The sequence below is a fragment of the Bos indicus x Bos taurus genome, chromosome 3 (genome assembly GCF_003369695.1).
Source record: "Bos indicus x Bos taurus breed Angus x Brahman F1 hybrid chromosome 3, Bos_hybrid_MaternalHap_v2.0, whole genome shotgun sequence".
Classification (NCBI taxonomy): Eukaryota; Metazoa; Chordata; class Mammalia; order Artiodactyla; family Bovidae; genus Bos; species Bos indicus x Bos taurus.
Genome location: NC_040078.1, coordinates 115883894 through 115903639, shown reverse-complemented (window position 1 = coordinate 115903639; position 19746 = coordinate 115883894). Strand labels below are relative to the sequence as shown.

The 19746-nt window shown below is 50.4% G+C and overlaps 1 protein-coding gene across 1 annotated transcript in view; it reads left to right on the top strand.

The window, feature by feature from the left end:
• The window catches only part of IQCA1 (IQ motif containing with AAA domain 1), a 187557-nt gene that overhangs the window by 159324 nt on the left and 8487 nt on the right, over positions 1–19746 (top strand). The window contains exons 16-17 of the mRNA XM_027537993.1: positions 3016–3102; positions 14494–14671. Of these exons, the coding sequence (XP_027393794.1) occupies positions 3016–3102; positions 14494–14671 (265 nt within the window). The remainder of the gene's footprint in view (positions 1–3015; positions 3103–14493; positions 14672–19746) is intronic.

Genomic DNA, 19746 nt, shown 5'->3' with positions numbered 1-19746 from the left:
CAGGTCTCCCACGTTGCACGTAGATTCTTTACCATCTGAGCTTCCAGGGAAGCCCTCATTCTATATACTGGACCCAAAATGATAAAAACCGCTTTCCTCCCCATGACAGCCATCCATCTATTTGAAAACAGTTCACTTGCTCCCTGGAGTCTTCTTTTCCCCAAGGAAAAGAGTCTCAGGTCTTTCCATTCTTCCTGGTAGGAGAGGCGTGTGGCCTGGCAGGGCCCGGGTTTCTGCACCCTCCTTCTCTGCTCAGGACTGAACAAGGTCCCCGGGCATCCCCTGAATAGGCTCGCCACCGAGGAAGGTCAGAGAGAGAGAGATTCACGCTCTGGAGGACAAGACAGACAGTGACGGCTTTTAAAGCCTTTCTTCCTATTAGAATGAAAGGTGATAGGAAAGGACACAGGCCAGGGGTAGGAGATGCTGTGGAATAGGCATCTTGTCTCCATAGCAACGCGGCAGCTTGCTGCCTGGGCGATGGCATGGGCCTAGGGGTGTCAGACCTACCCAGGGATGCCTCCGGGTTCCACACATCCCCGTGCTGGTGGAGGGGGGCACGCGTTCCTGACTTCTCTGTCCGCCTCGGTGACCTCATGTACAAAAGGGGCGTGGCGTGAGATGCACCTGGCTTCACACCTGCCATGGTGAAGGAGCAGCAGTAGCGTCCCGGATCTCAAGGCAACTCGCAAGTGCCCATTCCTTGTACTGTTGCGGTGTCATCCAGGAACTTGCCTGGGGAATGTTTTCTGTTCATTTGATAATCCCCGAGCCCTTCCAAACCACGTGGTCACCCAAGCCCCCTGCACAGCCCTGGGAGCCCCAGAGCAGGTGACCGTCCTGAGGAAGGAAACCCTTGACAAGTGCATGTTAGAAACACAGGAAGTGTGGAATTCCCCCACTGCTCGGAACGAGGGAGCAGTTCCTCGGCGTTCACGGTCAGTGGAACGTTGTGGGCACGTTTTCAAAACAACTTTAGATAAGAGGCTGGAAGGAAGACTGCTGCTTTCAGAATTACCCCAAGCTAAAATGATGCCCGTGTTTCCAGTCCATCTGCGTGGCTTACCTTATTAAAAGCAGAAAGAGAAAAGGAAAATGGGGACACTTGGGACTCACATCTGCGATTCCCGTTAAGAACAGCTGGCCTGAGAGAACACAGGCACACAAAAAGAGCCAGGCAAAAGCCGTCGTTTGCCAGCTGGACACCAGAGAGGCCGGTCTGCAGCCTCCATGAGCACACGAGCTAGCCTGAGACTGCAGACAACTGTTTATGCGAAAATTGTTTTGCCATTGGTTTCCGTTCTAAAGCTTAAGATTTTTATAGGAGGGATTGCAAAGAATAAAAATTGTGCCTTTGTTATTATAAAGTATCCTGAGAAGCTGAAAACCTTTTATATCCAGTATCTCATCTTCTTATTTTCTTTGGGGGCTGAAAGTAGAGAAGCTTTTGACTTCAACTCCAAATAGCTTTGAGCAGAACAGTGGTTACTTGGGGCCTGCCCCCAGGGCACTGGAATGGGTCCCACTGACTGCAGTGGGCAGACCAACTGGAGATAAATTGGGGGTTCACATCAGGAGCTGAGGGAATGGATGACGTGATTGAAAGAGATTAGGAAGGGAGTGGACAGACTTGGCGATGGTTCGACGTGTCTGGTGAAGCCAGGGAGGGTGCCAGAGGGTCTGGCTCAAGGAAGTAAGAGGAACTGAGGATGTGGTAGCCAGCACCCTGGACTGGCATCCCGCTTCTGCCACCATCTAGCTGCATGACCTTAGACGGGTCACGGAGCATTTTTGAGCCTCAGTTTCCCCATCTGCAAACAGGGATGGTGATGATATTACCTGCACCATAGAGTTGTAATGAATGTGAGTGAGTTATCACAGGTCCCATCCTCTGAGTAGAGGAAGTGCTGGTCGGTGCTGGTCGGTGCTGGCCGTGACCTTGTGTGTGATAGAGGCAGTGTGCGACGCGTGTGGCCTGAGCCTGGCTCACTGGCTATTTTATATGCTTCCCATCAAGCTGCCTTGGGTTACTGAGATTGAAACTTAGGGTTCCGGACTCCTGAGCTCTGTGGCTTGGGGTCTAAAACATAACGCCGACCACAGGGTGGTTGGCTGGCACCATTTCCTCTCTGAACGTCCTGGCATGTGTGGGACTGGACACAAGTCCCAGCCCAGGGCCAGACCGGCACCGGGATCAAGCGGAATCCACTTTTGTCTTTGAACCTGCATAATCTGCTTCCCCTGGTACATAGTGCCAGGGGAAAACGGACCCAGCCAGTGTTCCCAGTGACTTTTCCATCATTTATTAAATGTCTGTCTTGGTTTAAAAATCACACCTGCTGCCTTAATGATGTTTAAAGATATATAAAAATAGGAGTACATAACACTGCATTCACTGTGACTGGAGACGGCTTTTATCTGGTACAATTTTGCACAAAGCACAAATTGTTGCAAAAATACCCGAACTCCGCTATCATGGGGGCGCTTTGAAGAGATTGTTAGGTGTGTGGCAATTATTCATGGGCCCACGGTAAGTCCTAGCGCAGTCATGAAGACCCGCTCGCCCCGGGAGGGGCTCAGAGCCACCTTCCAGATGAAACCACGGCCACAAAGGCAGCAGGCCCACGGAGACGAACAAACGGCATCACGGGGGCCCTGTGCTGAAACGGGCTTTTCTCAAAATGAGCAAACTTGAATCAGCGTGGGAGTGGGGCATAGGCTGTAATTAAAACTCGTGGCCCAGTTCCCTTCGTTTGTAGCAGAAAACTATTGGCTCATTTCAAGCCAAAGCCGGTGGACAGTCAGGGTCCTTGGCGCAGGATGTAGGGACCCCCAGGGCATCCTGACCACCAGCGCCCACATCCTGAAGCAAAGGAAGATGCAGCGCGCATGCGCAGTGCAGCCTCGCCAGGCGCTGCTGTCCCGGACCGTCCCAGTCCGTCCTGCTGTTCCCAGGGCGGGTCAAGAGTGCACCCCAGAGTAAACACGTTTACAACCAACTGTTTCTCCTCGCAGGTGGCCCGCAAGCTCCAGCCCTCCGTGGTATGGATCGGAGACACCGAGAAAACCTTCTACAAAAAAGTGCCCCACGCGGAAAGAAAGGTGAGGCCTTCTCAGTGGGGCCTTTTCTCTCCTCCCAAGGCGGCCCCGTCCCAGGGACCACCTCGATCTCTCAAGAAGGTCTTGCTTGTTCAAGGGAGGAAGGAAACAAGGGGCCGGCGCTCTCTGCCCTGAGCGCTTGTCTGTATCTGAAAGGATCCAGTGTCTGATTTTTACGAGGCATAATTTAGAAGAAAAATGAAAGAAAGGATGGAGAAGGGGGGAGGGGAGCCTTAAACCCAAACATAGGATTCACAGTCAAGAACAATCGAGAGAACTCTGCTCGGCCACGGCCAATGGCACACACAGGAGTTATTATTAGGATTTCCTATTGTTCATCACAATAAATAGCCAAAGGCCTGAAATTTATGAACAAAGACGGTGCATAGACCCGCCAAGCGCCCCCACGTCCAGGGTTCCCCTGGGAGCCCTGTGTCAATTGCTTCCTTCCGCCTTTTCTCTCGTTTCAATGGCTCCCCTCCCCCGCACTTCCCCCCACCCACCCCCACAAATCACCAGCAAATTTCCCACAAGTTAAAAAAAAAAAATTTGCAGATACACATGATTGTTATTCCACATCAATTTGCACCAAAGCAAATAGTGGTTAACTGTGAATTTCTGATTAAATTCATAAGGATTTTAATCACTTTTGAGCCTTATGTATTATACATCATTTTTAGCAGGTAGAGATGATTTGGATAAAGAATGAAAGCTCAATCTTTTCTTCCCCAAATGAGCCTTGATTGCCCTGTCATTTTGGAAACTCTTAAGAGGACTCATTTATTATTTAATCTGGGAAGCTGGTAGGTAGCTCCCTCTGCTGGTGACGTTGCTACATTTAAAAAGAAGTCCACACGCAGTAAGGCAACTAGACTCCAATAAAAATTAGGTTTTTTTTTAAATAATAAAATTTAAAAAGTTCACGTAGATGTGAACTTGAAGGCAGTTGCTACAGTAAATCTCAAGAGAGATGAAAGGCAGTATTTAGTTCAAGGTGTCACACACTTAATGTCATCGGAAGTTTGGTCTCTTTAATGGGCAAGGGACCTCCGGCTGGGCATCAGCCTGGAAAATACGAGAATTCAAAAATGTGTCCCGGGCCTTCACCTTAGTTGGCTGTGTGTCCCTGAGCAAGTAAGTCAACCTCTCTGAGCCTCCACCCCCTTAGCTGGCTAAAGAGTTGCAGAGAGACCAGCCTCTGAGTTCACGAAGCCCCCCTCAAGTCCTCTCCCAGGACCCCCTCAAGCTGTCCGGCTGTCACCAGCAATTACGGCTGTTCCCCTGTGCCCCTGCGTTGAGGGACAATGAGAGGGATGAGCGAGCCCGTTTGAGAGCCAGAGGGCGGCGGGCTGGCAGGCTTTGAGGGAGTGCTGACTGCAGGGAATAAATGTGAGTTCAGCAGACGCCCCCGACCCTAGCCAGGGGGGTCACCATGAAGGGGCCCCAGAAGCCTCCCCTGAAGCGGCCCTTTTCTTGCTCACCCCGCACACAGGCTGTGGTCCCCACAAGTATGGTCCCTGACTAGTCTTGTTCCTGTAGAAGATGAAGGCCTTTGGTGGCACAGTCTTTGTCGTGGACAAATTGTACATTTATTCTGTCCGCCTCTGCATTAGGAAACTCTTTCGTCTGTCAGGGGATTCACTGCACTGGAACCTGATTCACGGTACAGGGAAATCCCAGGACGCCTGATGAATACAAGCAGAAGGGTCCCGGGTCCCCAGGGGCCCACAAGACGGGCTGGGCTGCCTGAACCAGCCCAGGCACAGACAGAGTTGCTGAGGATGGGTGGGCGGGGGAAGGCATGCAGACCCCTCTGGCCCTGCGGGGGCCCCAGCTCCAGTGCTGGAGGAGAGCCAGCCGGCAGAGAACCACCCCGCGAGCATCTTCCAGCCCCGAGTCCTGTACCTGCCCCCCGGACAGCGGGGTTCCTGCTGCCTCCTGCCTCCTGCCTCCGGGGCCAGCACCGGGTCCGCTCTCCTCTGCTTTCCTCCCCGCCCCCAGCCTCTGACATCTGTCCTTGCCCGTGGGCTTGAGGCGGCTGTGAGCATTGGACAGTCATGCTCTGAAGGTGACCACCGAACGCCGAGGGCGTTCACTGCATCCACAGACGAGAAGCTCCACGTTGCATCACCTGGCCGCCCAAGGACCCCAGCATCCTAACTACCACTCGGCCCAGCCTGCGTCCAAAGGCTCCCCACATCCAAGGCCCTGAGACCTAGAGAAACATGTCCAGCTGCAGAGAAATCACCCCCCTGCCACGGCCACAGCCCAGAGGACTCCCGGCAGCAGCCCAGGGCATTCGAGGGCATTCCAGGAACACCCCTTGGGAAAACCTCTCACCCACAGTGACTAACCCTACCCTCGATGCCTCCACCTCTGTGTCAAGGCCCTTTCAGAGGTTCAATGTGGAGGCTGGCCCAGTCCTAAGAGGTGACAGCTCCTGGTGCAGAGCTGCGGGGCACAGGGACCCCGCGGGCTGCTGCAGCAGGCAGCAGAGGTCCCTGGAGCACAAAGCATAGATCTGGAGCGCTTAGTGGGCCTGAGGAGAAGGGAGGCGGCGTTCCCGTTTTGCATGTGCTGAGTCCTGTCTGACTCTCTGTTACCCCATGGACTGCAGCCCACCAGGCTCCTCTGTCCATGGGATTCTCCAGGCAAGAACACTGGAGTCGGTTGCCATTTCCTCCTCCAGGGGATCTTCCTGATCCAAGGAATCGAACCCACGTTTTCTGCATCTCCTGCACTGGCAGGCAGATTCTTTAGGAAACACTAAGCCAGAGAGGGCGCACCATTGGTCCCGGGCAGCTCTGGGACTCAGACGCAGGCCCCTTCTCCGCGCCTGGATGTGGCTCTGGCATCAGCACTGACTTCCTGCTCTGCCCTCCGAGCTTCTGCTACCCCTGTGTCCGCCCTCCTCAACCCTCATGCTCCAGACCACGTCCTGAAGACTGCACGTGGGGCCCTCTGGTCTCAGAGCCAACAGTGCTGGGCTCCAGAGCCCCCTGGCACCCCAGTTCTGCCCCCAACGACGTCCTCAGTGCCCAGCCCCCTGGGGACCAGGTGGATGCTGGGTCTGCGCCCTCCCCTCCCCTCGCAGGAGGACGGCCATCCTCTCCACGGCCCTCAGCTACCCCGTCAGTCAATTGTCGGTATACAAGACGAAGGCAGTACAGCGTGAGGCAGGACGAGACACTGCTGCGTTTTCTGCTCCATTAGCCTCGTGGCTGCAGCACGTGGGAGCCCTCCCCGCATCCCAGTCGGGCCTCCACGAGGGCTGGGTTGGTTTGATGGAGCTGACTGCAGAAAAGCACACAGGGACTGCCGCGTGCACGTCAGACATAAATTTGAGATCGCCGGCAACAAAAGGTGGGGCAGGCCTGGCAGGTCCCGCCGTAGGGGCGTTGGCCCCAAAGGTTGCCAGGGGTCAGTGGAGATGTTGGCCAGCGTGACGCGTGAGCGTGTGGGTCTCGTGTGTAATGGACGCGGCTCTGAACAGGAACAGGGTAGCCTGGGGGCAGGGGGCTGCTGGCCGAACAGACTCACTTTTCATTTCCATCCCCTCCGAAGGGGACTCACCATCTGCAAAGATGTCACTCTGGAGCAGCCCAGGGTCAACATTTGTTACCCAAACAGGCTGGTTAGGTTTGCACATCCCTGACATTGGCAGGCACAGCAGTATCATCTCTGCTTCGGAACAGGCAGGACCGCACCACTCTCACTGTGGCCACCTGTTTGCCGGGGGTGGGTTCAGACCTCACAAGTGCATCTCTGCCCACCCCCCACCCCCAGAGTGGCAGTCTCCAGTCCCACCAGGGTCCGGGGATCAGACTTCCTTCCAATCTTTGGGCAGTTTCATGTTACCCCACACTCACCATAAGAAAGAAAGAAAGTGAAGTCGCTCAGTCATGTCCGACTCTCTGTGACCCCATGGACTATAGCCCACCAGGCTTCTCCATCCATGGAATTTTCCATGCGTGAGTACTGGAGTGGGTTGCCATTTCCTTCTTCAGGGGATCTTCCTGACTCAGGGATTGAACCCAGGTCTCCCACATTGCAGGCAGACGCTTTACCGTCTGAGCCACCAGGGAATCTCCCAGCAAAACTTTGCACTGTTCTCCACCAAGCTTCTTAAAAGACCAGTCTATTCTCAACCATCCACACTCACTCTTCCACCCACTACTTCCACTTGATGTTCTCCAGCTCCATGGAAACTGCTCTCACAAAGTTTTTTGAAATCCATTTTGCCAGTGAGCCCCCATTTATAAAAGTCTGTCCTCTCTTAGCCTCTATCGCCTGCCTTCTCCTGGTCTCCTCAGACCCCACCAATGATTTCTTCTTTCTCTCCTCCATGCGCGTCAAAACACTCCATTAAATACACACATGCTCACCGAGGTTCCATCTCAAGCCCATGGACCTTTTTTCCTTGCCCTCCTTGGGCACCATCTCATACCTCAAAGAAATCACCACTTAGACAACGGATGCTACACTCCATCCCCAGTCTGCAGCTCTTTCCTGAGGATCGGATGCCGACACCTGGCATCAACCAGAATCACCCATGGGACGCCTCCACCACTATGCTGCCAGCGCAGCCAGGGCCTGCCCAGCTCTCCTCCTCCATCGCCACCTTCATCACCCTGCTCCTCTTCCTGGTTTTCCAAAGGGTTGCTTTTTTAGTATAACCATGGCTCATATGCAGATGACACCACTCTAATGGCAGAGAGTGAAGAGGAACTAAAGAGCCTTTTGATAAGGGTGCAAGAGGAGAGTGAAAAAGCTGGCTTAAAACTCAGCATTTAAAAAACTTAAGATCATGGCATCCGGTCCCATTACTTCACGGCAAACAGAAGAGGAAAAAGTGGAAACAATGACAGTTTTTATCTTCTTGGTCTCTCCAAAATCACTGAGGACGATGACTGCAGCCATGAAATTAAAAGACGTGCTCCTCGGAAGGAAAGCTATGACAAACCTAGACAGCATGTTAAAAAGCAGAGACTTCACTTTTCCAATCAAGATCTGTGTAGTCAAAGCTATGATTTTTCCAGTAGTCATGTATGGATGTGAGAGTTGGACCATAGAGAAGCCTGAGCACTAAAGAATTGATGCTTTCGAATTGGGGTGCTGGAGAAGACTCTTGAGAGTCCTTCTCAAGAGAGAGCAAGGAGATCAAGTCAATCCTAAAGGAAATCAACCCTGAATATTCGTTTGAAGGACTGAAGCTGAATTTCCAATACTTCTGGCCACCTGATGCAAAGAGCCAACTCATTGAAAAAGACCCTGATGCTGAGAAAGAGTGAAGACGGGAGGAGAAGGGGATGACAGAGGATGAGATGGTTGGATGGCATCACTGACTCAATGGACATGAGTTTGAGTAAGCTCAGGAAGATGCCAAAGGACAGGGAAGCCCAGTGCATGCAGTCCATGGAGTCTCAAAGAGTCAGACATGACTTAGGGACTGAACAACAGCAATATGGAGTTCTATCCTTGAGCTTTTCATTTTTGCACACAGCCTGGCGCCCATGGGCCAGTAGCATAGTCAAGGCCCAACAGACATCTCTCCCATCCCAGGCAGCCCAGAGGCATGGATCTGCGTAACGGCAGGTTTCTGCAAAGGCCTAGGGTCAGGGTTAGGGTACAGCTTCAAGAGCAGGTTTCCGTCCTGACACCCATTTCCGGGGTTTCAGGAAGCCTTATTTCCGGTCACCCCTCTCTTGTGCTCTGCCCTCTTTTAAGCTCCTCTGTTGTCCCCAGTCCCAACCCATGCTTCCTGGATGGAGTCCTGCAAGGCCATTGTTCCCTCCTGATGGAGACTTGCAGGCTCTGGACTCCTGTGAGTGCAGGAGGAAATGGTCGGAAGCTGCCTGGTGGTCTGGCTTCAGGCCCAGACTGTGGGATTTATTTTGCTGTAAAAATCCCATCTTGTTCTCTCTGTGAGTTACATTACAGAAAGTCTCTTCTCAACTGAATCTAACAACACAGAAAAAGGATTATACACCATGACCGAGTGGGATTTAGCCCAGCTTAGCATCCAAAAGTCAATTAATGTAATACACTATATCATTAAAATAAAGCACAGGAACCACACCATCATCTCAACAGATGCAGAAAAAAGCATTTGACAAAAGCGAACACCCCTTCATGATTAAAAAAAAAAAAAAAATAGAAAAAGAAACTTCCTCAGCCTGATAAAGAGCATCTACAAAAAATCCAGAGCTAACATCATCCTTAATGGTAAAAGACCGGATGTTTTTCCCTTAAGATCACCTCTTTTCAGTTCAGTTCAGTCGTTCACTCATGTCTGACTCTTTGTGACCCCATGGACTGCAGCATGCCAGGCTTTTATCCAACATTATATTGAAGATTCTCACTAGGACAATCAGGCTTCCCCAGTGGCTCAGTGGTAAAAAATCTGCCCACAGTGCAGATGCAGGAGATGTGGGTTCAATCCCTGGGTCAGGAAGATCCCTTGGAGGAGGAAATGGCAACCCACTCCAGTATTCTTGCCGGGAAAATCCCATGGACAGAGGAGCCTGGGGTCGCAAAGAGTCAGGTATGACTGAAGCAACTGAACAGGAACAGGCGCCAGGGCAGTCAGGGAAGAAAAGTAAATGAAAAGCAAAGCATAATACTGAAAAGGAAGAAATAAAACTATATTTGCAGATGACATGATCTTGTATATAGAAAACCCAAAGGGATGCACTAAAAGCAGTTTTAGAAACTAATGAAAACATTCAGTGAGATTACAGGGAAGGATACAAGACCAATATTCAAAGTAAGTGCCTTCTACACACTTACTGTGAAAAAATTAGTATTAAGAAAACAATTCCATTTATAATACCATTCAAAAAATAGGAACAGACTTAACAAAAGAAGTGGAAGACTTCTACTCTGAAGACTACAAATCAAAATTGCTGAAAAAATAATGAAGACCTCGATAAGTAGGAGGATACATCATGTTCATGGATTGAAAACCTTAATATTGTTAATATAGCAAGAATCCCCAGATTGATCCACAGATTCAACACAGTCCCCGTCAGGATTCCAGCTGGCTTATTTGCAAGAAATTGACAAGCTGATCTTGAAATCCATACAGAAATTCAAGGGACCCAGAACAGCCAAAGCAGTCTTGGAAAAGAACAGAATTGGAGGACTCTTCCCAGTTTGAAAACTTACCACAAACCTGCAACAATCAGGACCGTGTGAGGCTGGCCTCAGGAAAGACCTCTCAGTCAATGGAATAGAACTGAGTCCAGAAATAAACCCTCACATTTACAGTCAATTGATTTTTTTTTTACAGAGGTGCCCAGACAATTCAATGGAGAGAGAATAGTCTTTTCAACCAATGCTGCTGGGACCATTGGATTGCCACCTGCAGAAGAATGAGCTTGGACCCCTACCTCACACAGTTAACCAATAATGCCTCATGGGCCTAAAAGAAAGAGCTATGCCAATAAAACTCTTAGAAGAAAATGGAGACATGCATCTTCGTGACCTTGCATTAAGCAGTGGTGTCTTGGACAGGACATCAAAAGCACAGGCAACAAAAGGAAGCTTAAACTGAACCTCATCAAAGCTAAAAATTTTTTGTTGTAAAAGAAATCATCAAGAAAGCGAAAAGACAACTCAGAATATTGGCAAATCATTTATCTGACAAAGAATCTGTATCTAGAACATATAAATGACCCTTGCAAGTCAACATTACAAAGACAAATAACCGCAGTTTTTAAAAGGCCAAAGATCTGAATACACATTTTTTTTCAAACAAAGTATACAAATGGCCAGTAAGCACATGAAAAGATGCGAACATCATTAGCCTCCAGGGAGATACAAGTCAAAATCGCAACGCAATACCGCTACACCCACGAGGATGGCTGAATGAACAAAACTAAGGAAAATAAACAATCTCAAGTGTCGGCAAGAGTCTGGAGAAACTTAAATCTGCTCTCTGCTAGGATTGTAAAATGGGGCAAATACTTTGAAAAACAGTCTGGTATTTCTTTAAAAGGTTAAATGTAAGAGTGACCATATGACCTAGCAATTCAAAATAAAAACATTAGCACGTACAAAATCCTGTACACAAATGTTGATCGTGGCACAATTCAGAAGAGCCAAAAAGTAGCAGTAACCCAAATGTCCATCAACTGATGAGTGGATAAATAAAGTGTGGCATAGCCATGCAGTGGATATCATTCAGCAATTGAAATACTAAAGCATACCACAACATGGGTGAACCTCAGAAATGACGTGCTAAATGAAAGAAGACACACACACACACACACACATATTGAATGATTCTATTTATGAAGTATCCAGAATATGCAAATCTGTAGAGAGAAAAAGTAGATTAGTGATTGCCTAGGATTGGGAAAGGAAGTTGGGGAAGAGTGGGCAGTGACTACAAATGGGTGAGATCTTTTGGGAGCAAGTATGAAACTGTTCTAAAATTAATTGTGATGATGGTTGCACAACTCTGTGACTATGCTAAAAGCCACTCAGTCAGGCATTTTCTTTTTTTACTGTTTTAATTTTATCGGAAGCATATGTTTTGAATAGGTGGATTATACGGTATATGAATTATATCAATAAAGCAGATCTATACCTTATCAAACCAGTCAATCCTAAATGAAATCCTAAATGCAACCCTGAATATTCATTAGAAGGACTGATGTTGAAGCTAAAGCTCCAATACTTTGGCCACCCGATATGAAGAGCTGACTCATTAGAAAACACCCTGATGCTGGGAAAGATTGAAGGTGGGAGGAGAAGGGGATGACAGAGGATGAGATAGTTGGATGGCATCACTGACTCAGTAGACGTGAGTTTGAGCAAGCTCCGGGAGATGGTGAAGGACAGGGAAGCCTGGCGTGCTGCAGTCCATGGGGTGGCAAAGAGTAGGACACGACTGAGCAACTGGAAAACAACATACCATAATAATGATATAAATATAATAACATATCAGTTCAGTTCAGTCTCTCAGTCGTGTCTGACTCTTTGCGACCCCATGAACCGCAGCACACCAGGCCTCCCTGTCCATCACCAACTCCCGGAGTCCACCCAAACCCATGTCCATTGAGTTGGTGATGCCATCCAACCATCTCATCTTCTGTTGTCCCCTTATCCTCCCACCCTCAATCTTTCCCAGCATCAGGGTCTTTTCCAATGAGTAGGCTCTTCGCATCAGGTGGCCAAAGGATTGGAGTTTCAGCTTCAACATCAGTCCTTCCCATAAACACCCAGGACTGATCTCCTTTAGGATGGACTGGTTGGATCTCCGTGCAGTCCAAGGGACTCTCAAGAGTCTTCTCCAACACCACAGTTCAAAAGCATCAATTCTTCAGCACTCAGCTTTCTTTATAGTCCAACTCTCACATCCATACATGACCACTGGAAAAACCATAGCCTTGACTAGACAGACATTTATTGACAAAGTAATGTCTCTGCTTTTTAATATGCTGTCTAGGTTGGTCATAACTTTTTTTCCAAGGAGTAAGCATCTTTTAATTTCATGACTTCAGTCACCATCTGCAGTGATTTTGGAGCCCAGAAAAATAGAGTCAGCCATAACATAATATAATAGTAATAGATATTTTAAGTCTCCTTTGCAGCTCTCAATTGCTGTAGGCCCTACACAGGAAGGGAATTGGTGGGTCAGCGGGGAGCAAGACCCCCGGCACATCCCCCTGAGAGACAGGACCCCCCTGCCCCGCCCCTGCTCCACAGAGTAGGGGAAGGAGCAAGGTTCTGGAGTCGCCGCCTCCGTCCCGGCAGCCAGGGTCCCACTCCTGAACTCTGAGCAGGTCTCCAGACCGCCTCATGCCTCAGGCCCACATCTCCCCGGTGAGGGTGGGAGCAAGCCCCTCTGATGGGCTGCCTGTGAGGGTTAGATGAGAGAGCCCGCGCCAGGCACAGAGCAAGAGCCCTGGAGCCCTGCGGTCGGTGCTCCCGGTGCTGTGCGTGCAGGCTGGGCATAAGAAGCGATGAGCAAGGCAGGCAGGCATGGAAGTGCAGCTGCCCTGTCCTGTGGTCAAGGCAGGCCCCAACCCAGGTCCTGCTTGGAGCCGAAGTTCCTGCAGCTTCCCGCTGGGCTGTGTTCCTAAGGGCCCCTCGGCTAGGGTAGTGCTCCTTCTCAGCCTCTTATGGTCTTTTCCTCGTGCTCCATGAAACTGGGCCCTCCTGCTGGTCACATGGAGGAAGGAAGGAAAGCCTCAGTCCTGGGGCCCCTGCTTGGCCAACAGCCCCTCCTCTCCCCTCCCCCAGCTGACACCCACCCTGCGGGCTGCATGCCAACCCTGACCCTCCAACCCTCTGCCCAGCAGGCTGGCTGTCCCCCAGCACACAGTGGCCTTGTCCCCAAGGCCCTGCAAGCCATACACAGCTCTGGCACCCCCATACCCCCTGGGCCTCCAGTACCCTCCACTGTTCGCTTTTATTCCCAAGGATGGAATTTATCACGTGCTCCCTCCCTTCCCTAGGCTTCCCCAGCCCCTTCCGGCAAACCTTTGTACAGGGCTGTCTCTCAGCCCGAGGGTGCGGGACTCACAGGACAAACCTCAGGTGCCCTCATCTCTGTAGAGGACCTCATAGGTGCTGGGGGGCGGTTCCAGGAAACCCCAGCATAGGTGAGATCTTTAACTCCGTGTCTAAGTTGTCCCTGAGCCAAAGGGGAGCAAAAGAGGCCCAGAGTATGCTTGGGCATCTCTGTGGAGGCCCCCCACCACCCTTCACCACTTCCTCTCCTCTTGCTGCCCTGGTTGAAGGCTGGTGTGTTGCCATGGCAACGTGGCCAAATCTGCTCACCACTACCCCCAGGCCGGAAGTCCTCCTCCCTCCAGTGCCTCACATCTTGCTCCTGACCCTCAATTAGTGCGGAGGCTGTACTGAAATAAGACAGCTTCGGACTACATCCAGACTGCTTCGGAGAGAAGTGGTGTCACACTCCGTGTCATGGGGTGTTTTCAGATCTGAGATCCGGGACCTTGGATCCTCATTGTCACGGCCATCAACAAAGGAAGTCTTGGGTTCACCTGCAAAACAGCTCGGAGGAACACACCAGAACCCATTGTCAACCCCAGGCAGCTTCCTTCCGCTTGGAAATCCACCCATTTCCCATGCTTAGGGCTAAGATGCTAGAACGTTCGGTCAGGTGCTTCCCTCCTTCCCCCTGTCCAAATCTGAACACCAGATTTGAGGAAAGGAAGGGCCAGCAATTCAGACCACACCAACCAGGAATCACGTCCTGAGACCTGGCCCAGGACACACTCTAGGAAAGTATGGCCAGCAGCCCTGAAAGCACATTAGTAAGGGCATCCCACGGTGCGTCCGAGGCTGAACTTTCTTTAGCTCTTAATTCTGTTTTCTATATGTGGGCTCATTTTTTTTTTTCCTCTCTGTTTCTCCCAGATGGAACCTAAGCGCCTGAAAAAGCAGCTTCCCAAAATGCTGAAACTCCTGAAGCCAGACGACAGGATTCTAATTGTGGGGACCACAAAGCGACCTTTTGATGCGGAACTTCAACCTTTCTGCAAAGCTTACCAAAAAATTATTTTGGTTCCCAGACCAGACTATGCTTCCAGATATGGCAAGTACCCCCTCACCCCTTCCCGTGTGCAGCCAGCGAGGCTGGGCCATCTGTGATGGCCGTGCTGTCGTGTGGGGCCGGGAGGGTGGCCTTCATCACCCAGGAGCATCAGAAGAGGGCGTGAGGCCCAGTGTGCCAGGGTCAGCCAGACTCTGAGCTATAAACGCAAATGCCAGGTCAGAAGAGCAAAGCGTACACCTCTGTTCTGTTGTTAACATGATCGTTTTTCCCTGGACGATAAGAAACTGGACTGCTAAGTCACTTCAGTCGTGTCCGACTCTGTGTGACCCCATAGACAGCAGCCCACCAGGCTCCCCCGTCCCTGGGATTCTCCAGGCAAGAACACTGGAGTGGGTTGCCATTTCCTTCTCCAATGCATGAAAGTGAAAAGTGAAAGTGAAGTCGCTCAGTCGTCTCCGACCCTCAGCAACCCCATGGACTGCGGCCTTCCAGGATCCTCCGTCCATGGGATTTTCCAGGCAAGAGTACTGGAGTGGGATGCCATTGCCTTCTCCGAAGAAACTGGACAGGGATTAATATTTTGAGCCCCGAGGGAGACAGAAGCCTCGAGGGTGTGAATTTTCCTTCCAACAGGTAGAGTCGGGTCCCTCATTTTGTCCCCATGGTGGTGCTGCCTTTCTCATCTGGCAGCATTTCTTTTCCAATCTTAAAATATTAGTTCAGGAGAACGTTGATTGACTTACACGCTAAATACAATAGCTTACTTTTTTCCATTTTTTTTTCTTGAACAGACAGATTCAAAATCCACATTTTTGGAAATCTATTATTAACCGGGAACCGTACCAACCAGGGACCCTGGGAAACAGGGCAGTGAAATGGGGAAGAAGGGTGAGATGTGGGCTCTGAGCAGACCTGGGTCTGATCCCAGCTTGGCCCCTGGATCACTGATGACCTTGACAAGTTGGCTGACCTTCTGAGCCTCCCCGCTCTCTCATCTGTAACGTAGGAGAACCGTGGAGTTCGCGGGGTGGTGGTGACCCTTCTGTAAGATGGCTGGAATGCCCAGTACCATCCCAGCCCCCCAAGAGCACGGGTAGAGGTGGAGGAGAAGGGGGAATAAGGTGCTGATGGTTGTCCTGGAGGAGGAGGATTTCCACAGCTGGGTGGTAGATGGCTCGGGAGCCGGCAGTGGTGCTGATGGGGTCTCCACGTCTCTTGCTGTGTGACAGCCCTCCCCAGGGGCTGGAAACAACAACCTATGCCTCTTGTGGTTCTGAGGGGCCACTGGATTTGGCTGGGGCTTCCCTCCCCCCAAGGTGTTTCATGACAGCGACTGGAGCTTCAGTCATCTGAAGCCTAGATAGGCCTGGACATCCGTGACTGGATGAGCTAGAAGCTCAGCTGGGGCTGGGGGACCAGCTCTCCATTCCCCATGGCCTTTTGCACAGCACCCGGGTCCCCAAAATCACATCCTGAGAGCACACGTTTCAAGAGATTCAGGAGGAAGCTGGATGGATTCTTGTGACCCAGCCTCAGAAGTCACACAGTCATCTTCACCACACTCTGCTGGTCAAGAGAAAGTCCCAGGGCCAGCTCAAGGTCAAGGACAGTGGACGACAGAGGCTGTGGAGGTCAAAGCACAGCTCACTGAGGGGTCATCTTGGCCAGCCATGGTGGTGGTGGCGGTGGTGATAGATCTGGTTTAGAGGTGGTGATGGTGGTGATGGTGTCTTGGACATGGTGGTGATGGTGACTGCAGTCTGAGGATGGTGGTCATGGCTGCAGCCTGGGGGTGAAGGAGATCCTGGTGGTCACGGTGGTGGTGGCAAGAGAGGAGATGGAGCTAGCGATGACACAGCAGCAATGGTGAGCACTGATGATAGTAATAAAATCTACTAGGTCAGACTTGGTTTCTGTTAATCCTTCACAGTAGCATCACCAAAACAGAGAGGCTATATGTTTCTTTCTGGTTGTTCTTAAGCTCCTGGCTAATGCAATTTGCTGAAAGAACAGCCCTTTATTCCCCATACATGAAAATCTCTTAGCTTATTAGCCACTCGGTTTGCAACATGCAGTCATTTCTATCTCCATAAACTGTGGTCCAGACTTCATAAATCAGTGTTCTATACAAAGGACGGGGGGACTTTGGATGCAGTTATCTCTCCATCATCTAGGGGCTTCCCTGACTTCTGGGGCCTGCAAGCCCTCCACTGGACCCTCTGCAGCCAACCAGCATCAAAGGGAGAAAAAGATCCTCTAAATGATCTCTCAGGAGATTTTAGGAACCAGACCCAGATGGGGCCCACAGCACTTCTACCCACGTTGGCCAGAATGATTTACGTGATCTCAGGTTCAAGGGGACAGGGCTGTGTAGTTGAGCTCAGGAGGTGGGTGGGCACCAGCATTCTCTGCCCACCGTGAGTCACTGCAGAGGACTCCTGGCTCCCAGCTTCGTCAGAGCTTCCCCACTCCTGTTAGCATCTCTCTCTCCCTGTCTCTCTGTGTCTGTCTCTCTTTCTCTGCATTGTATATATATTTTAAGCTATCTTAATGGAGTAAAGTAGTGTATTATTAATTTTCAGGAGCCAGAACTTTATTCTTGACTTTGGTTGGATTCAATAGTTTCCACTGTTTGACAAAACCAGAGGCCCTTTAAAAATGGAGCTATTGATGTCTAACGAGGACAGTTGTGCTCTTTTGATGAAGTGCCAGGCCTCTCTAGGGACTCAGATCATGTGACAGATTCCAGCTTGAACCCCCTCCCGCAGCCACGTGGGACAGGAGGAGGAAGCGTCCCTTCACCTGCGCGCAGATGATGAACCCGCAGCAGTGGCTGTCTTGGGCTCAGGGCTCTGTCCGCTCAGCCACATGCATCTCACATATTTCTTTGCTGGTGGGTGATTTGTTGAGGCCGCCATTCTCGCCAACATCATAAACACTGCCTGTTTCCTCCAGTGACCTTGAAGTTATCATAGCCACACTGACTGGGACATCTATCTTAAAGAAAGACTATTCCTGTCTTTGCAGTGATCAAAAATGGTCTCTCACAGCCCGTAAAGCCTGGCCTGCAAATTCATAACTTGGGCCCTTGCTTGTCCATCTGTTTGCAGGAGGCAGAGCGCTGGAGGTGTGTGGAACAATCACCATCCAACTTCTCCAATTCCTCCAGGCGGGGAGGGGGCAGGTGATGGGGCTGAGAAGCTAAGGGTAGATCAGCCGGAGGAAACACTGTCCTTAAGGTTTACCAAATATAATTCAATATCTACCTTCTTTCCCCAAATCAAGCTGTTTCCTTCAAAATGTCTCTGCAAAGAAAATCCACCCCCCCGGTTGATGAATGCCGTGTCTAGTCCCCAGAAATCCCTTTGGGCTTCCATCTCTCCACGTTCCTAATGCTCTGCCTCCTGCCTCTCTTCCCTGGGGTCTGTTCCACTAATAACCCAATCCATCACAGGCTCCCCACCCTGGACCCAGCATCTGCTCAGAGGAGTCCAGCTCGTGTCTTTCGATTTTTCTGGAATTCTAGACTGCAGAGTCCAGAAGCTCATCCAAATCATATTATTCAGCCTCGTGTGCTTGTGCAAGACCCCAAATGAAAATGAATTTTAAGAGATGGTGTCCTCTCCAGCAGTCAGGATGCAATCAATTTGGAATGGCAAAAGCAGAGTTGTTATTGTTCAGTTGCTCAGTTGTGTCTGACTCTTTGCGACCCCATGGACTGCAGCACGCCAGGCTTCCCTGTCCATCACCAACTCCCAGAGCCTGCTCAAACTCATGTCCGTTGAGTTGGTGATGCCATCCAACCATCTCATCCTCTGCTGCCCTCTTCTCCTCCTGCCTTCAATCTTTCCCAGCATCAGGGTCTTTTCCAATGAGTCAGTTCTTCGCAGGGGACCCAAAGACCAGATTCCTTTCAGTCTAAAGAAGGAGAAGGGGATGTAGATTAGCCTAAAGAACTGAGAAGCCCTCGGCATTCACGAGAGGAAAACGAAATACAGCACTGGGTGCAGAGAGCCCCTTGGCTGCCCTCAGCCCTCGAGACTGAAGCTGTTCTGGGTCCCAGTCTGGGGTGTTCTCTGGCTCCTCAGCTTTAGGGGTTATCACCTGTGCCATAAGATGCGTTCCCTTTTAGCTTCCAAGTCACCACTCAGACCTGTTTGCACAGTTTTTAGATGTTACGAATGTGGACAAGACAGACTAGATCCCAAGGGGTGGTGTGATGTGGTGGTCATTGTTGCTGTGTATTTTTACCACGGGTTGTTTTCTGATCTGTGACAGTTGTATTTAGATAAGGGTAATCGTTATCTGCTCCAGGGTCTTTACATAAATATGCTCAGAAATACTCTTGTTTATTTTGTGTTAGCTTTTATATCAATCATTGATGTTTTAGTGAGCATTAGAAAACTTTGGTACAAAATGCAGTGTTGTTGCTGTTAAGTCACTCAGTCGTGTGTCTGACTCTCTGCGATCCGATGGACTCCCACCAGGCTCCTCTATCCATGGGATTCTCCAGGCTGGAATCTTGGAGTGCACTGCCATCTCCTTCTCCAGAAGGTCTTCCCCACCCAGGGATTGAACCCATGTCTCCTGCATTGGCAGGCGGGTTCTATACCACTGAGCCCCCTGGGAAGCCCCACAAAATAGAATGACTAATAGTAATTACAGAAATAGCAGTAATAAAGCTATAGAAATCAAAATGCCCACTGTATATCAGAACGGTTTCTTCCAGTTGCTGTCTATACTTTCTTGTCCTTATTTCTCACAGAAGCCTAAGGATTAAATCTTTCTACTTCTATTTTTACAGGTAACCTTAAGATGACTTCAAGTTTAAATAAACCCCCTAAGGAAGTAGCAGCATAGATGCAGGGGGTAGATGCTGCTTTAGGTCAGGTTGGGGGCCCCTGGAGCCCTTGCAGGCTTCACTGTGGCCTCAAGCCTCGATGGCTAACCTTCCACAGCTAGAAGATACCTCAGGCCCCATGGTAACATATCCCCCTTGCCAGCATCTCCGCTCACCTTGGAGCCAAGGATCCCCCACCAAGGAGGATAGAGAAATAACTTGAGGCCCCAAAACCAGACTCTCTGGTGTGGGTCATAGTTCTGTCCCAAGTCAT